Source organism: Amyelois transitella, chromosome 7 (assembly GCF_032362555.1).
Source record: "Amyelois transitella isolate CPQ chromosome 7, ilAmyTran1.1, whole genome shotgun sequence".
In the NCBI taxonomy this organism is placed as follows: domain Eukaryota; kingdom Metazoa; phylum Arthropoda; class Insecta; order Lepidoptera; family Pyralidae; genus Amyelois; species Amyelois transitella.
In genome coordinates, this window is record NC_083510.1 from 2301269 (window position 1) to 2322170 (window position 20902).

Genomic DNA, 20902 nt, shown 5'->3' on the forward strand with positions numbered 1-20902 from the left:
AATTTGATAAATATTGGACTGAAGTTTAAAAAATTAGGCACAGAGGTAGCCAAAAAAATTCAAATAAAATCAAAAAGCTTATTCATATAGCAGTCAGTTAAGCTATGTGGTTGGTTTTACTCTGATTATCTTAGATTTTGATGATGTGGCTGGTATTATTACATTTTACTAAAAAAAGTTTGTTATCCCAAAATAAGGTATATAAACATCATCAACTATTGATGAGTCCATAATATGACCTCACTAAGGAGGGGTTTAAAGCAAAAAAGCTCAGGAATTTCACCGTCTCGACTTGAGGAACAAGAAATAGGCGATAGCGATTTGTACAATTTGTATAACTTAAATATGTTTTTTTGCTTAAGTTAATATCTAGAAAAGGAAGAAAAGATGAAAAAAAAAAAATGATGATGCACATAAGTTTGCAAGGATCGTTGTAAGTGATAAGCCTTTCTGTTCCTACTCGAAAAAGGTTTCATACATAATTGGAATCCAGTGCATAATTAAATGTAAATAAAGTTGGCAACTGCAGCTAATATTATTCAGTTGAATATTCTAAACTTTTCTGAACCAATAATACCTCAAGTTTTTGAAAATTTTACTCGGGAATCTATGTATATAATAGCAAGTTCCGCAAAAACTAAATTATTACAACAACGTAATGATTTCTTAAATAAATCTTACATACATTAATAAATGCAATGCGTTGTAGGTGTGTTTGTTTGATATAGCCACCACAACACACCTTAGAGGCGTCTTTATACACTTAAATTTCTTGATAGCATGACATCACCTGTTTTGCATTTGCACGCAAAGTTATCTCACAACATTCATATACATACATACATATAATAAAGTTGTAACTGACCGATGTTTGTACTTGATAGATATTGCCAAAAATCGAAATGGGGCTTCTATATATGACAAAAAGAAGCCAATTGTGATTTTAATTTTTTTTATCTTTACCTACTTGCGTCACGCAAAAACGTTTGCTACAATTTTTATGCAGTTTTCTAAGATTTGATCACCATAGTGTAATTTAACAATTAATAATCCTATATTAATCTCCTACCCCTCTAGAGTGCCAATACTACTCAAACTTCAGATGGTCACTGAAAAATTAGTCACACAAATTTCGTTTTACGGCGGACGAAGTCGCTCGCAATAGGTAGTTTAGCAATAAAACTTGGACCGCAAACTTTAAAATAACTCCAAACAGGTTCGCACGATCCTGTTTTATTTTATTTTTTAAGCATTTCATGGTCAAGAGTCATCTTTCCAGTATTTTGTTGAGAATGCGACGCGGAAACGGTAAAAATATATTTGATGGAAATGTAATAAAACTGATTATATGTTAATAAATGATTATTTAGTAAAAAATATAAAGTTTTTGCAGATACCTCAATATGAATAAATTATGAAGAACATAATTATATTGTCTTTATTCCTTATGGGGTAGACAAAGCCAACAGTCTCATAAAGACTGAAAGGCCACGTCCACGTTCAGCATTATGGCTTTAATGGATTGAGATTCAAATGGTGACAGGCAACGAATCGTTTATTTGTATTTTGCACCAAGTAAAAAAAATCATTATTTTTTCATATTAAAAAACAAAATATGAACTGTTTTATCATGCCTAAATGTAGGTACCTACCCGTATGTCTGGCACAAATAAATTAAGAAGGAAAAGACTAAACAATAATAATTTGTTCTTTAAAGCTTACCAACAAGCTAGGTCCAAGTTATTCAACTTTACCATTTTATTTCAAGCGCTGTGTATTCATGCTTACTGTGTACGATTGTAATTGTTGATGATTGATCGATGTTGATCTATATAAATATGTATTATAAAATATAGTATCGTTGAGTTAGTATCTCGTAACACAAGTCTCGAACTTATTCGAGGATAACTCAATATGTGTAATTTGTCCTGTATACATTTATTTATTATTCTATTATTAAAAAAAATACATTCTCAGCAATCAAATAAGCCTTATTACTAATTTCATCAATTTCGGAGCAGCTTTTTTAATTGATTACTAAATCATAAGTGTTTAGAATTTTTTACGGGAGCTGCCTATTTTTTATTTGTTACTCAGTTTCGCCCTGAGCAATAGATGATAGTTTATATACAACATGGTTTCAATTTATGTTGCATCATCCAATTGCTCTTACTAATTTTTATAATTCTTACACTTCTAAACCCATAAAAGTAGGTGCACATAACTGCAATTAAACATGCAAATCCCACGGAATATATAATATAGTGCAGAAGAAGAACTCAATTATTTTTTCAATCAAAGGACAAAAGTAAGACAAACACAAAAACTTATGAACTTGTTTTGACTGATTTTTACTGTGAGCGAGACTAGTAGGTAATTTTGTGGTTAAACTATTTATAGTATTAGTCTATTAGTATTTCTTTTCAACTAATCTTTTCACGATTTGCCTGGCACTATCATTCAAAAGTTCTTTAGTCAATAAATTCAAAAGAAAGTACATAATTGTCAAATGTGTCGAAAATTAAGTGGTAAACTGGGATAATGATTTTCAGTGAAAAATGCCTTTGTTTTTATTTGTGTTTTGAGCGTAAGATTATAAACGATTTATAATTTAAGATTATAAATTCTATGCTTTCTGCATGTTATATCAAATTATTATAATATACAGAAAGCATACAGTTGAATTTTCAGAAAGAATTTACAACATTTTTAATATAGATCGCACTAATGATATAGGTACATGTAGTGCACACGTTTTGCGTTCTGTAACCTACATATTGTACACTAGCCCTTTTTTATATTTATATCAGTAATTAAAAGAAAGTGGCAACTATAAAGTAACTGCAGCGGCGGTCAATTAAAAATTACGGTTTCGCTTTCGAATGATATGTAATGCAATTTATAGTTACAAGATACCACGTAAGGTTAAAGTATGTTGTTTACGTGTGTAAGTGACTGGGTAGGATGGCATGGAAAAGTAAATAATTACGAATGAAATTGATAATCCCGACTGTGAAAAAGGCGAGGTATGAGTGCTAACAGATGCTTATACGGGAGAGAACTCATACGTATGATCAAGTATACATATACATGTGATTAAGTAGGGATACTTTTTTCTTCTTCCCACGATGCCTGCATACTTCTTTTGATTTATTACTGTTATTGATTTCCATGTAAGCTAGCTAATAACGTAAGGGCATGTTTTGGAAAAAAAGCTGGTCAAGAGTACCCTCTTATACCAAAACATGCCCGATTTGATAATGGTACGTTTGTATTGGTCTTCCTCCTTTTGTTTTGAATATCTATTAATTTATATTAAGTCATCATAATCTGAGTGTGTTTTCATTTGCATCCCAGAACCCGGGATTTACTTCCTAAGCTAAGCGATTTTAATGAAGTTACTAGGGTTTTATGACCTCCGGAACTCAAATGTTAGATCAGAACTTAGAATATTTTTTTTTCTTCTTCTATCTACTTAAGGTCGGCAATCATCAACAGCGTCTGATCTTTGCAGGCAGCTGCTCAAAAAGCGCTCAGTTTGTACCATTGTGCTTCCATGCTGGTAGTAGCTGGCAGCAGAAAAAAAATTTAGTGCCACCTGCTTCTAACTAGCAACCTGAAACTGAACGTAGCCTTCCAGTTTTTCAAGACCGTTGGCTCTATCTACTTCATAAGGGATCAAGACTGGATTGTTAGCACATAGGTACATATGTCATTATTATGACATATGTCATGAAATATGTCATTAAGTGCCGTGTGGTTCCCGGCACCAATACAAAAAAGAATAGGACCACTCCATTTCTTTCCCATGGATGTCGTAAAAGGCGACTAAGGGATAGGCTTACAAACTTGGGATTCTTTTTTAGGCGATGGGCTAGCAACCTGTCACTATTTGAATCTCGATTCTGTCATTAAGCCAAATAGCTGAACGTGGGCATTCAGTTTTTTCAAGACTGTTGCCTCTGTCTACCCCGCAAGGGACATAGACGTGACCATATGTATGTATATATGTACATATGCCATTAATTATTTAACCAGGTGGTACGTCGTCAGCCAGGCCTGCTTCTGCCTTGAATCATGCCTTGTATTATATGTTGTAGAAGCTCATGTTTACCATTTCTTAGCCTAGGTATAATTTAGCTTAAACCAGTAAGTAGGTAACGTGTTATACTTTTTTTTAGTAAAAACCGGTCAAGTCGTGATCTTCGCGTTAATACAAACGCCGAATTTCTTGTTTATTGAATCATTAGCACACGATTTCTTTCGCTGGGCACATTATGCTGTTTGGATTCGATATTAGAGGTAATGAAGGCCGTGACGAGCAAATATGAATTATAAATCCGTGTACAGTCAACTAACTGCACGTCAAGTTTCTCTGAATGAAACTTTGATGCTGTATCAAAAAGACGAAACAGGTAGGTACCATTATTCTACTGGCGTTTGTCTCTATTGCGTCCTTACCTCTCTGTAGAATAATAAATGAAAGGAACGATTCGTAACTTAAAAATTGGCTGCGGTAGGATGTGAAAAAAATTATAATTTGAAAGCAAATTAAGTGGACACAAACATATAATACAAATAGATCTGCTCGTAACTCACTCGCTTTCAAAAATAGACTACCTATTTAATAACTTAAAAAGTACAGCGTTTTTATTGTTCTCCTCATCAATTGTTTGCCCATAAATTATGCACAATATTCTCAAAATTATCCAATTTCCTTACTTATTTTACTCAATTAATCTAATTTTATACTTATATTAAAATTACCGTTAAAATCTCGGTGAAAGCAGTGAGAGTTCATTAGTACGAAATACAGAAATCAATTGTAACATGTCCCAATTCCCAAATACTTTGTTCCGTGGAATGTTGGCGCATTCGGCACAAATGTTTGGTGATGTGTGTTACCAACGTCCATTGCGATCGTAATCAAGTAGGACACGGTAATTACAATTTAAGATTCTCGACTTTTTGGAATTAAGGCGGTTCGGGTAATGATAAAGCGAGTGTGAGAATTGTTCTTGAAACCTGAAAGTAATTTTGTTGTATGAAGTCTCATCGCATCGTATTGGTAATTATATTTTTTAGTTCAATTTTCATGTGCATTGCAAAAAATCTGTTATAAGCGACTTTATTAATTGCTGCTTGCATGAAGGGAGTTATGAATGCGGATGAAGCGAAGGAAGTATGCAGAGATCGTGGCAAGTGGAAAGATTTAGTCTCTGCCTACTTTTCCGAGAAAGAGGCGTGATTTTATGTATGTATGTATGTTATTAACAGAGATATTTATCATAATGTCATCTTATATAACACAGTTATACATATATTATGCCACTTATAGGTACTTATGTTATCTGAAAAAGTCCATTAAAGGACTCCTTTAGGACACTTGCAAAAATTACCTTACTCGCACCGTGTGGTTTCAGTTCGATGTTATAAAATACGATTGAAGGAATAAGCATTTCATCTAGTGCCTTAATTATGATCCTAGGTAGTTCAGATTGACAGGGTCACGAAGTATTTTCGTGTCTTTGTTTATCTGATCATAAGGATCTTAACGCACCTGAGATGAAAATTTTATTTATAAATGAATAAAATAAATAAATAAATATATACGGGATAAATTACACTGATTGAGTTAGCTTCGAAGTAAGTTCGAAACTTGTGTTACGAGATACTAACTCAACGATACTTATATTTTATAATAAATACTTATATAGATAAATATCCAAGACCCAGGCCAATTAGAGAAAGTTCGTTTCTCATCATGCCCTGACCGGGATTCGAACCCGAAGTTATGAAGACACCCGGGGAACGTAACGAATTGTTGAGGTATTTACTCGGTTTTAGAATTAACCAAAACAACGTTAGTTAGTAATTATACTGTATTACCTGAGTGGTAAGGTCCATTATGCAATCACATAGCGCCTCCGGCAGCGGTGTGAACTGGCCCTGGTACGCCGGCGTTACTATGCAGTCTTCTATGTCACCTGCAGACAAAGAAAAAATTGATTTTAGTTCAAAACATTACATTTTGTTATACATACATATGGTCACGTCTATATCCCTTGCGGGGTAGACAGAGCCAACAGTTATCAAAAGACTGAAAGGCCACGTTCAGCTGTTTGGTTTAATGATAGAAATGAGATTCAAATAGTGACAGGTTGCTAGTCGATCGCCTTTTTTAAAAGAGTTTTAATTTTCAGAGCAAAAGTGAATATTTGAACTTGCGTCCCTTAGGCCTCATCTTGCTTACCACCAGGCAGATTGATTGCACTTAAATCTATTATAAAAACCTAACTTAATCTCAATTCCATCATAAAGCCAAACAGCTGAATGTGGCCTATCAGTCTTTTCAAGACTGTTGGCTCTGTCTACCCCGCATACCCCGCAAGGGATATAGACGTGATTATATGTATGTATGCTCTGAAACTGCCCAAGTTATATATATCGGGGAGAAGAAATGCGGAGAGGTAATTCCAAATCACAGCGCTTCGTATGATAGCTACCTAAATTCTATTGACATGTAATAAACATAAATCAACTTATGTGCTGGAGGCTGTACGAGGTTTCGTTTGAACGTGAAAAATAAGAGCTACAGCGGCTGATCTCATAGCGTCACAGATTATATAAATTTGGCGGTCAACAGGCACAGGGAATTAAGGGGTAGTTCCATAAATTGCATCCGCATAATGCAGTGCGGATGTTTATCCGGGTAAAGCGATGGCAAACTTCCAAAATTTCAACGGCGCGAGTAATAAGCGGCAGCGATTAAATTAATTTTATGAAAACATACTATCAAATTAACGTTTATTTATTTAAACATAGGAAAATGGGAAATTCATTTGAAATAGGTACGATTAAAACGACAATAGTCTATTGAGATTTAAAATGTATTTCATCTAATGCTTGATAGTTCCTTTATTTATTTTAAATATTTTAAACGTTTGTTTGTTTGGTGCCGTGTGATTCACGGCACCAATAGAAAAAATAATAGGACCAGTCCATCTCTTTCCCATGGATGTCATAAAAGGCGACTAAGGGATAGGCTTTTAAACTTGAGATTCTTCTTTTAGGCGTTTGGCTAGAGACCTGTCACTATTTGGATCTCAATTAATCATTAAGCTAAACAACTGTACGTGGCCTATCAGTCTTTTCAAGACTTTTGTCTCTGACTACCCCGCAAGGGATAAAGACGTGATAATATGTATGTATGTTTTAAAATAGATCAATTAGGCAACGGATGATTATTCACAAGCTTATGTAAATCTTTTACCAACATGATAATTTTGAATGTTCTAATATCGATACAAAATTTTGTACTTATCACCCTACCACTTATAACCTACAACAATTTACATTTTATAAAATAGTGGGTGCGTATTAATTTAAATAGCCGGAGATAAAATATTTGTAGCCGTTGGCGCCGTAATATGTGTGACGACATTAATATTACAATAGCTATATCGTTACACAAATAATGTGTTTAATTTTCACGATGACAGGTTGTCTATCATATACTGTGCAGAAAAAAGGCGTATGGAAGTAGATGCATTCATCCGGAGATAATTATACCCTGACCTCTCTGAAGAGGAGTCATGGTGCGAGATTTTTTTATTTACACGGGTGGAGCCGCCGTTTTACATTAAGTCCGCCAATTGTGCTATACAATTGTATTTTGTGCAATAAAGTTTAAATAAATTTATCAATGGTTTGAAAATAGTTAAAACCAGATAAACCCATTAATGCAGTGTAACAGTGTCTATAAATAACGTCCTAGTTACGATGAATATGCGGAGTCAACCGGCCGAGTTGACGCGACAGTATAAAATTTACATTTAACACCATAAATTCCCATGGGAACGGGAATTAATGGGATTTTTCGTATGAAGCAAGTACAGCTAAATCAAAAACCGTAATGATTGAGATTAAGATTTTGGTCTCGTGGTTATTCATTTTTCCCACTATTATTGGTCATTGACGGACCACAGAAGCCATGTAAATATTGTTTGTTTGTTGTAATATATTTATAACACAGAAATTTACACAGTTACAAGAAATAGTATATGTTAGTTATAAAAGATATAAATCACTTGCAATGGCGGACCTATCCCATGAAAGGATCTATTCCAGTCAACCGCCAAAAATATAGGAACTAGATAATTAAGTAAAAAAGCGGCAAATTACTGTGTTATTAGCAATAACATACTAACATAAATACAAATAATTGACCTACTTAATATCGTGTTAAATAGTAGTTAAAACCAGATAAACCACTGTGTAACTATTTATAGATACAGTTCTAGTTATGATGAATACGCGGGGTCAACCGGCAGAGTGGACGCTACAATATTAAATTTGCATAGCACCTTATCTGCGCACTGCAGTCGTCCAATGCAGTTAACTCGCTACAATAGACAAGTACTTCTGTTAATTATAAGTTAAATCTGTTATTTATAAATTATTATTTTTCATTTTACAGAGCGCTAACCATATCGAATAGCGATAACTTTAAAAGTCAGCAACCCAAAAAAAAATGCGGCCCAATTGAGAATCTCTTTCTTTTGAAGTTGGTTAATAAATTAAGGGACACAAAAGAAAAGAGAAAACAATATTTTAAAAAATGAGCTACAGATTTTAAGTATTTAACTTCTAACATGATTTTCGCATTTTATCTTTTTTATTATGGTCTATGCAACACAAAAATAATTTTTCAATCCGAACCAGTAGTTCCTGTGATTAGCGCGTTCAAACAAACAAACTCTTAAGCTTTATAATATTAGTAAAAGATTGAAGATCTAGCTCCTTGCATTTTCACCTTACGTAAAACTATCCCTTTGGAACATAACAATTTTAATAAATTTATACCTTAAAAGACAGAGTACACGCGATAGCCCGCGTGTTTATTAGTGTTGTCGCCTGTTAATTGACCATACGACCAACAAGAACCAATTAAACCTGCTCCTAGCTTCCCGGCTGGTGTAACAATGCCAAATATGGCGACGATATTCTACTCGTATTAATAACAAATAATGCCATTTACGCTTAAACTATCAAGGATTTATTTATGTGATATCGTTTGTAAGGTCTCAATTAAGTTTCCTGGTTTTGTAATTTTCTATATTATCGGTTGCTCGCGCCTCAGCGTCCTTTTCATTTCTATTGACTAAATTCCTTAACCCTTTGTAGCGCAATAAGTTAAAATTTTACAGTAAGTGCTGAAACATGTTACTCATATAAAATAAAAAGACACGTGTTTCGGTAAATTTTTTATTTTTATTTACTATTCCTAAAAAAAGCGTAAAATGGAATGTGACAGAATATGTTACACGGCATCAAAAGTGTAACTTAAAATTTACTAATTGAAAGAAATGCTAAGCTGCCATTAATTCATTCATTATGTACCTTGTTATCTGATTTTTGCTATTTTGTGGCATTTTAATTCTGGTAAATCATTGCGGTTTGCGGTATAATATGGTTAACCTCAGACTAATTACAGTTCTAATCATGTTGTAGGTATTTAGTTTACCGTCGTATTTAAAATAGGAAATCCTAGCTCTTACCCGCAGCTTCGCTCGCGCGAATTTAGCGCCACCTACACTTACTGTTTAAGCGCCAACTACAAAAAATCACGCGGATGAAGCTGCAGGTAAAAGCTAGTTTAGAAACATAGCTCAACTTAAATGTAAGTAACCACGGGGGATCAGGATAATGCAGTTAGCATTCCTTATTCAGTAACGAAAAAAATCTATTCAGTAAATGAATATATGCGACTAAGGGCTTATAAACTTGAGATTCTTCTTTTAGACGATGGGCTAGCAACCTGTCACTATTTGAATCTCAATTTTTAATTTAGCCAAATTTGCACGTGGCCTAGCAGTCTTTTTAAGACAACAGTCTCTGAAATTTTTTCAGAAAGAGAAAAGACTGTTTCTGAAAATTCGGCTCAGTCTCTGCCGCAAGGGATATAGACTTGACTATATGTATGTATGTAAAATGAATAACCCGTCGAACATTCCAGAACGTCGCTGGCTGACAACGAAGTACCGCCGGTGAATAAAAAATAAAAACAAAACGAAGTGACCGAGCCTCCACTTGACACGCCCCGGTACCACACTTCCCGCGTTCTATTTAGGTTGGAGTGCTCCGACTGGCTTCGGCCCTTGAAGGATGCGCTTTGAAAATTTTAAACTTTTTTGCTGCATTATTAATTCTAGGTTAGGTTAGGTTAGTCGCAGAGATTTGTAAAGAGTTTTTAGTTGTACTACAAAGAATTCAGATTCATCATGAATTTTAGATTAAAACCTTATAAATCTATTAACATTTTCACTTTCTTCGCTAAAAGTATGTTAATTCTTCGTCATGAAGCGGTAGGTCTCAATGGTGTAATATCATCATGAAGTTACTTTACTGCACTTGGGATTCTTCTTTTAGGCGATGAGCTAGCTAACTTGTCACTGAACGTGGCCTATCAGTCTTTTTAAGACTGTTGGCTCTGTCTTACCCGTAAGGGATATAAACGTGATTACATGTATGTATGTAGAAATTTCCGAAATACTGGTATGGACAGAATTTAACTTTTATGTTGTTAGAAAATCATCTCAAACTAATAAATTTTTTTATACAGTATACCACAAAAAGTGTTGTTTTTGTAGATCCCACGAGCACCAAACCGGTCAAACTGCTCGCTTCGCACATTGGGGGTTCAATGAACTCAAAAAATTGTTCTTTCTGCCTAACACTTGCTTGTTACGCAAAAATTTTATATTTTAATCTGAGATGTGTGAACGAACTTTCGCATGTTTTTGACATTGACCTATGCTTCTCAATGTTTGTGAATTCAAACGATAAAGTAAATAAGATTTATTAGACGTACGTACTTGAGATACCGATTTTTTTTTTAAATAGCTACTTTTATTTTTTCTCTCTCACAAGAGCATAAAGCCCTTAAATTTCACATGATTTACTTCGAGTTAACACACAAGATGCGTATGCGCCGACAATTGTCATAAAAATAAACTGGCACCGTGAAATTCTTGTAAATGGTTTATACACAGTAAAGAAGCCGCAAGAATGCGGGTAGGTGGAATTCTGAGAGCATCGTGAACTGCGTGTGGGCATGCAAGGCTGGGTCTGCGCAGAATTGAAGACAATGTCGTTAAGGTTTTACAAGATAACCATTTGTTAGCGCTGATTTAAGTGTCATTAGTCGGATCTTAAGTCAATAGAGCGAATTATTCTTTGTTTTACAATTATTACAATAAAGTTTAAGCTGTTTAATTAAAATTACTTACATGTAAAATTATTTTTATTTTAAGTGTTTTTAGAGAGTGAAAATTGAGAAAACTTACATACTGTGCGACTCCACGTAGAAAGTGGGAAAAGGTAACGATAAAGAAGAAGAAGAGACTGAGAATTGACCCTATCTTATCTTCCTCTCCGTCTCTCTCTCTCTTATCTCTACCGCAATGTCTCGGGAGTTGGGGTCCACCTTCCTATATTTGTCGATATTGCCTCTGTCTTCTTTATGGGTATTTAAGTTCTCCAACTTGTCTTTCTACTGGCGTAAGAGAGCAAATTGCTAGAGTTAAATTATTATGTTATTATGTCACGGACATCGGCTGTTAATTTGGCAGTTCTAGTATTTCACATTAATAAGGGTAATTGACATCTTCCTATGTAATATAGAACCAGTTTGGTGGGAAGATATATTCTATTTGTTTGTTTGTTTGTAAGCTCTTTTTTGCACATAAAAATAAATATAACAAATTACAAAACAGTTATTGGATTTAGAAGATTATGTACAATGGCGGACTTATCCCAAATGGGATTTGTATTGTGACCTCAGGCTTCAACCCTTAATGAGTTAATATTAAGTTAATGTTACTAATAAAGAGTTTTTTTTCTGTTTGTGACAGATTTTGATGAAATTTGGTAGAGAGAATAAATATTCCAGTAGTTATCTAAGGGAATATGGCGGAGCACAAAATTTCCTAAATTCGAAAATAACGAGAAATACAGCGGATATATGTTTGAGTCAAAGTCATTAATAAAAAATTCATACCACAACCGAATTGCTTAAAGATATAATCAAATATGGCACAACGATCGGATTTTAATCTGTATTATTTCTTTTTTTTCCACTTGAATTTCGAAGACTAATAACTCATAATGAATTAGTCATTACCGTTCATATGTCATGAAGAAATCAATCATTACGTCTTAATAAAATTGCAAATTAACAATTTCTGTGCATTAAGGCAGATCCAATGTCTTGCTGGACCTTGAACCAGGCTTAGTAAGACCATTCATCAAAATCATGGCCTCTTAATCTTGTGATGATGACAATAAAAATTAAACTTGACACATACGGTTTATTGCAGTCATTAAATTGCATATTATAGTAGAACCGCCTAAATGAGTCCTCGCCCGCGGAGTACAGGGGCGCGGGGGTATGACGACGAAGGGGAACGAAAGAGGTGCGGGCGGCGGTCGAGCGTAGCGTGTAATACAAGGGGCGAAATGTTACTGGACATTTCTTGAGATATGTGACGTCATAGTGGTTAGCGGCAAACAGGTGAAGATTTTTATTAAAAAAATAATAATGGCTATACAAAATTTGAATGAAACAACTGTAAACTATACAACGTGTTCCTTTTGTTATCCCATAACTCCATGGTATCAACGAGACCACGTACATGAATTAAATAGCATAAGCATTTTTCGATTATTGTTATTTTCAAATTTTTATTTTTCATACAAAACAATTCGATAAAAATGTGATTTTATGATATATAGGTATGATATGTAGGTAAAAAAAAGGTAATAAAGTTATGTATGTAATATTTATTTATGCAAAATTTATCAAAATTATAAATCAATCACTTATGTCCATAATATCACTATCACTGGAACTTGATTCTTCACTTTCACAACAGCCATCATCAGAATCATCAGAATCGTCTTGCACATTAATAATAAAATCAACAACTTCATCTAGGACTCCATCATGTTTGCAATATTCGTCTTCGATTTTAATCACGTGTTTAACACAATTCTCCCATTTCTCTTTGGGATATTCAGCAAATAATCTCTCTAATATTTCTTTTTTCTGGTCCAAATTAGAGTCGATACTTTTTTGTGCTAATTGTCCTTTGATATCACCCCAGACCAACTCAATTGGGTTCAGGTCTGGGTGATATGGAGGCAAACGCAATACTTCGTGTCCGTTTCTTTTCAATACCTCGTCAATTTTGTAAATATCTTCTGTGAAATTACTTTTAATTAATTTATATAAGTCATCCTTTCTAAGTTTTTCATCAAAAGGCACGTTATGTCGTCGTAGCCATTCTTGCATAGTTGGCTTGGTAGAAGCCATAGTTGGCTTTTTCTCTTCTCGAACCGAATGATAAGCTGCGTTGTCCATTACTATGACAGAATTTTGCGGTATATTAGGCATGAGCTTTTCATTTATCCATTTACTGAAATTTGCGAAATTCATAGAATCGTGATAATCACCTGTTTTACATTTGGATTTGAATATCACAAGGGCTCCGTCTACAAATCCAATTTGACCTCCACAATGTACGATGATCAAACGGTCCCCTTTACCAATATGAGATAGAACGCCAAGTTCATCCTTTGATTGCCAACATTTTGAAACGTTATGAGACGCGTTTACATAAGTTTCGTCAAGGTATAAAATATGTCTTCCTTCTCTACGATATTTTTTAATAGTATTTAGGTATTTCCACCTCCACGATGTGATATTTGGCTGTTCGATAAGGAGTTTCCTTTTAGATCCGCATTTCTTAAATTTAAAACCTAGATCATGTAATAATAGCCTTAAATATTCCCTGCCGCAGTGTAATATATTCTCTTCTCTAAGTACAGCGTTCAAAGTTTTCAGAGTAGGTATTTTTTTGAAAATTGTGTAAAACTGAGTGACTTTTCTTCTTACCACTCCTTTTGTGAAATCGTCTATTTCCACTCTTTTTCTACGAACCTGTTTTGGTTTTCTCGGTGATTTAAATCTCTCGTTGTCATTTAATGCTTTCCCTTGTTGTACAATTCTAGATACAGTCTTTTCTGATAGTCCAGTAACTTCTGCTACAGTTTTATTTAAAGGTATATCTTGTTTATATTCATCAGAATTTGGGTCGAGTTTCTTTTTTCTAAAATATTCATATACGTTAAACGCCATTTGTTTGCACTGACTATTAATTCTATGTCCGAAAATATTTCGACTCATCTTGAGAATGTAATCTCATGTATAATTTTCACAAGGCGTCCGCAACTGTCAACACGTGTGATCGCTAACCGCGTAGCGAGCGAACTGAGTTTTTACAAGAATGCGCCCGCCGCCCGCACCTCTCTCGGTCCCCTTCGTCGTCATACCCCCGCGCCCCTGTACTCCGCGGGCGAGGACTCATTTAGGCGGTTCTACTATAATTGTAAGGCATAACTCTGTACAAGCTTTGCTTCAAGGACGACCACCCCGTAAAAACTTTGTCTTTGATCTTCTTAGTCGTGTCACTCTTGACAGAGTGGTCGTGGTGCTCATGTAGTGTTGGAGGCGGGCGCCAATGTACGCCTTACGATGTCCCGCCATTTCTCCCTGCTGGAAGTCATCCTGCTGCACTCGTTAAGTGAACCGCCAATCACAGACTTTATTTGGTCGGTCCATCGCATGGGTGACCTCCCGCGCGGTCGAGAGCCTTCCACTTCACCCTGGACAACAAGCCGTTCTATGGATCGGTTGCCTCTCCTTGTAACGTGTCCAAAGAATGACAAAATGCGAGATTGTACTAAGGGAAATAGTCGCTGCTTAATACCGCCCAAGTAACAATTAGGCGCTAAAGTAAGATTTGTAATAAGTCTATAAAAGCGCTAACTAGATTCTAAAGTGGTTTATGGGTGTAACAAATTAGTGTTAGAGCGCGCTCTAACCCTACTTTACCCCCGAATTAGGCACAATTTTTATATTACTTAAGGTTGTATAATGACGGTATACAAGAGTTATGGTAATTGGCTAAGAGGTACAATCAGTGCTATAAGAAAGTTATTATAGCGGTAACAGGATCTCTTAGCGATACAAGAGGGGTAAATAAGCGTCAACTGACTCCTTAAGCGGTACAGTAGAGATACAAAGGCGTTAATTATATTTTCAAGCGCTAAAAGGGAGGTAAATAGGTGTTTTGTAACCGTCTGAACGCTATTCAAGATAATTAAACTAATTTTGTGATCTAATAATAAATAATTTTATTTCCAATGGCTATAAGTTTACGACTAATGATTTTTATATTAAACAAAAAAAAGTGATATTGTATGGTGCGAAAGGAAGCATATTTTTGCTGCGAAGGGAAGTACACTGTGAATATGTTACATATTTATTGGCAAATAATTCGAGCGCCCGATGTATGTTGTCTATTTACTGAAAACTTTTCCACGTATTTACAACAATTTTTGTTTATTTTGGTTGCGACGCCATTGTCAAAAACAAGTAGTCAATATAAGAAATACAGTAGTGACCTTAAGCGCTATTACTTTACCTTTAGTCACAAAAAAGTAACAATAGACGCTAGAGGATCTGTTATAGCGAAAAATTATACTCCTATTTGACTTAAGGTAATGCAAGAGTTTTGTATTACTTCAAGCATTTGGTTCTATATAAGATTAAATAAACACTATTGTAAGGCTGGTAGCGCTTATTAACGCTATTGTGCAACTTTAGGTTCTTGTAAAGAGTTTATTATCACCTGCATAGCACTTTTGGAGGTAGTAGCTAATTCTTATTCTTATTTAGATCTTAGAGTTCTAAGATTCACTTAAAGCTATAACACAAAATGCTGTGCATGTACAACAGTGTTAAGATTTGCCATAATACATCCATAACCTTTAAGCTCGCCTAATTGTCGCGCTTGTATCTCTGTATTATAAGTAGAAGTGATATACGTTACTTGGTACGCCACTTTATCGCCAATAGTCATAAGTGCTGCTACTGTATTGCCTTTGTAGCCCACTAAGTAACAAAATAAGCTCTAATCGTCGCCTAAATGTTTGTTGGGCGAGCTCTTGGAGTATCGAGACGTTAGTGCGGAACTCTGTCCAAGACACACCAAGCATTCTTCTCCAGCACCACATCTCTAGGGCGTCTATCTTGTTTTTGATACGTATAAGTAATATAGATTCAGTTTAATCTTCTGTCATGTCATTGTGATAACTTAGTTATAGTATACAGCAATCGAATAAATAATTTTAAGAATTTGAAAAAAAAAACTAACTCAAACAGTTTCTGGCATAATTTTAGCCTGTCATCTTGTGCTCCAAGTAATCTAAACTAATATTATAATTGCGAAAGAAAAATTTGTTTGTTTGAGGTTCACAGTTAACCCACCAGATATTGGACCGATCTCCATTTTTTTACGGAGTAAGGAAAAGGACAGAGGGTAAATGCAAAATTAGCTAACTATCTATAATTTGCGATGGATTTTTTTGCAAACTTCGAACAAAACTGGGTTAATTCGAAACAAATGAAATTATCGCCTTTAATGTTTACATACAACAGTAAGAGCGATAATTTGCCAGTAATAGGGCATAATTACCATATCATTATGGTTGTCGCGTGGGCACGCGCAGGTGCAGATTTATGTGAGAATATTAACGTTATGCATTTTACGAGAGTTAACGGTTATGATACCTGAAAAAATATGATGCGCATGCACAGGTTCCAATAATATTAATGTATACAAAGTACTTATTAATAGCTTCAAATGATACCGACCACCAATTACTCTTTTTTTACGAGTATTTGATTTCGAACTGATGCTTTTACAGTGAAGGAAAACATCGTGAGGAAACCTGCACATTAATAAAACTGGATATTTGGTACCCACGATTCAATGTGTTAGGCACACCTGCAAAAGGGTTGCGGAAGTCAGATATGAGACGCTTTATGCAAAAACCTGCTTTAGCCAATCAAGGATCTTAGGCAAAGGACGTATTAAGGACGGACGGCTGAAGAACGATGAATAACATTATGCATTTGTCTCGTCGACAGCATACATACTAAATATGGTCTAGACATTTATTCCCATTGATTACACCTCCTTAGTGAACCTGGAGTTTAGTGGAAAATGTCCCAATAAAAGTTCTAAAAATACGAGCTGTAGCTGTAGGCATAAAAGAGGATAGCTGAAACGGCCATCACAATTGGACCATAAAAAGTGCGATGCGAGTCCATTCTGTGTGCCAAACATTCACCAAAGATTTATATTCGATACACTCACTGAATAAAAACAAAACAGTAACGTTGCGGATCCGATACAACCGCTCTAGTTACTGGCTAGAAAGAAAAATTGACTAAACGTGTTGGTTTTTTTTTTACTTTTTTTAAAATGAACTGAAAGCTTTTTAAAACTCCTATAGAAACCAAAATGTAATTTAATAAGTAACCTACCTCGTAAATTTAGATACGTAAAACGTTAACCACACAATAAGAATTGGGTACATGGTAAGTAACTGACAATTACTTATTTTGCTGAAGTTTAATCTCGAATTCCCTCATACAGCTTGAATGGATTCCTTGATGTAGATTAAATTAAAACTTTTGAAGCGCCTGAAAATCGTAATGTTCACTATGAAGCCGGAACACGCAAAACTAATAAAGTTGCAAGTTACAGCGATTTGCTCGCAAAGATAGACTTAGAAAATAATAGACGCGTAATGCATTTAAACGTGCGGTGTTCAAAAAGGCGTAATGTGCATACGTTCGAGTTTATGCGCTATTAGACACAATATTGAGACAAGATCTAATTTTTTTTATCCGACTTTTTTTTCTTATTTTGTCAACATTAGACATTTACTGTTTTACTGTAACCAAAGACGAAGCGAAGGATCAACACAAATTCTTCGACTTAACTAATGAACTGAAAATATATGCATGCCATGTATTCCATTATCATAATTACGTTATCATGTCATAATTACACCAACTCTATAACAAAAAAACAGGGTTCCTTTGATTACTTCATCTCATGTCTGAAAAAAGATTTTTTCCGTGTAAAAATTATAAAAACAAATAAAAAATTTAATCAGTTGTTAATCAATGTCATGTTGTTAAATACAAATTAATTAAAGTACTAATTAGGCGTTGTAATAATTTTACGCGAGCGAAATGCACACTAGCAAAGCACTGCATTAATCGGTACAATTTTAATTTCCATAAAAAAAGAAATTAAGATATTTTTTGTTTATCCTATCTATTATTACGTGAGTCTATGTAGACAGTGCAGCTAGTCTCCGCTAACGGATTCATTTGCATTTAACTTCAGGACAGCAAATAAAAGTCGAGGATCCTGATAAACTGCCTATCAAAGTTTTATAGCACCGTTCTGAGACTTGTCTTTATAATTTAATGCTGTTTTGCGTTTGGCGAGGTTGTTGCCTTATGTTTAACGGAATTGCTCTGAGTAAGCAGTTTTGTTTGTGAAATATACTGCTTGGAAAGCCAATTCCGGTGAGAATTTCCTAAACATTTTATCTGCAAATGTACAGATCATTAAAATTGTAAAAACTATTTTATCTCGATTAATATCTTTATTTCGATATTTCTTTGTTGAATAAATAGTATACATATACGAGACATATGTTTTGTACAAGCAATTAATAAAATAATAATGAATGAAAAAATATGAATAATAATGAATGAAGGAATATGACGTCATTAGTTTATCAATTTTAAACAAAAGTAGGGTTCTTTTTAAAACGCCTTCACAGTTATTCTCTTGTAAATAATTGGACTTAAATTTAACAATTAATTTAGTTTTTAATAAGTATCGTCTATATTTCTTAGATATTTTATACTTATTTAAAGACAACACAAAGAAGGGTTGTGTATTATTATATCTCTTGTAGAACATAAGTATAAGAGTTCATTAATTTAATTTTATCTTGTTCTTAAATTAAAACCAGTCCCCGAAATATCAAGGGCACTTTAGCAAAACATGGCGAAATAAATTCCAAGAATCAGTTCAAACTTGTCATAAAACGGCATGCAGAACTCAAAGGTGACATTACATTATCATAATATTTTATGATAACAACATTATACAAAGTAAGGTTGATGTTTAATTTACCTAAATATATATTAAAGAGATGAGAACTACTACTGATACTAAGTTGTTATTTAATTCTTAAAACAATATTCAGAATAGGTATCTTACTCCCCAAGGATGAACCTCAAGAGGACACTAGTATTTTTTATTTATTTATTCCAGCGTGTTATTATAAGCATATCCCAAAGAAACACTGCTAATAAACTTTAGATATAATTAAATATACCTATGCCTGATAATTTTACAATAAAAATCTTCTTGTTATTTTTTACTGACTTTATAAAAGGATTCTCAATTCGAATAGAAGAAATAGGTGTTAGGTATAAACCCACATACCGCCTAGGTAAGGCGAATTGTTAGTTTAATTTTAAATTATTTTTAACTTTTTAGTGCTTTTTTGAAGTCAGAATTTTTTTTTTCACACAATATAAGTAAGATTTTTCTTTAGAGCTTTCTCATGAAAACTTCTTCTTCTATGGGGTGCACGATGTTTTCACTCACCGTTAGAACATTTTTATGATGACGCTATGACTATCATCAAATCGGTGGGTGTCAGTCTATCAACAATATATAAATATGACTAGACAACGAGGAACGATTATCATTGCAAATATTGCATTCAAAGGATACAATAGGTGTTATTAAAAATACATCATGAAAATAATCATCATCCTGTTATTATGTATTATAAGAACAAAACTCAGTAGAAACACAATGCAAAGAGACTTGATAATGGATTATTGCTACTAGAAACTTACACATTAAAATATATGCATACCGTTTATTTATTTATGTTTACAAAATTATATACAGTTTAATTTAACAACAAAATAATATCAAAAATAAAATCTTACATATAATTATAGATGATTGATTTTAATCAATGAAATTCCGTTTACAACAAAAATTTAGGTGTTATGCTTTAGTCACTTTAAGCATTTAGGAGGCCTTATTTCATTATTATGTTGGAATTAATTTTCCCTCAAATATAATTAGAATGGCGTCATAATTTTTATTTAATAATATAAATCAAAGTATTAACTTCAGATTGGAAAAGTCTATTCAAAAAAGCATATCCAAGTAAAATAAAGTTATCGTGTCTGGGTACTTGAAAATCCAGCTCAGTTGCGTTGAAGTAACAACGTTTATACCAAGAATGCGAACTTTTATCGATTCGAAAATTGTATATACTACTCACGATATTAAAACTACATAACTCCCTAGTGATTGACCCTAATGTCGCAACTACTAGAAGAAAAAAACCTAATTTACCTACAAGTATAACTAAAACAACTACAGCAAGAAGACAATATAACTCACAAAGTGCTTATCTTTATAATATTGTTAATAGAAAAATACCAATATACTTTAAATCAAAACAAGAATGTAAAATCATGTTGACAGACTGGCTCAAGAAACTTACATATGATGAGGTTGAGAACCTCTTTCATCGTTTAAATTAAAAGCAGTACAACAAGACATTCATAAACAGACACGTACAAAAACACACACAAAAACATTTTATTTTGTTATTACCCTATAATTTAGTTTAGATATATACTCTTGCATTGTATCAGTAAAACACATTATTATTATTTTTATGTTATGGAAGAGCGAGGTGTTCTGACACAGGTATTGCTATGCCTACTAGAAGGCCTCAACGACATGCATTGTAAACGTGTATTTACTGAATAAACGAATTTATTTATTATTTATTTATTAACAACTTCTTTTCACCGGATACCTTAGAAATAGGTTCTCTTTATCAGGTTATAAATGATTTTACTGAC

General features: G+C 33.8%; 1 protein-coding gene across 2 annotated transcripts in view; it reads right to left on the bottom strand.

Annotated features, from left to right (window-relative positions):
• Positions 1-20902, bottom strand: part of LOC106143558 (serine/threonine-protein kinase DDB_G0283821) — a 153269-nt gene that overhangs the window by 27615 nt on the left and 104752 nt on the right. For both annotated transcript variants that reach the window (XM_013345682.2, XM_060945167.1), the window contains exon 4: positions 5890-5987. In XM_013345682.2, coding sequence (XP_013201136.2) covers positions 5890-5987 — 98 coding nt within the window. The remainder of the gene's footprint in view (positions 1-5889; positions 5988-20902) is intronic.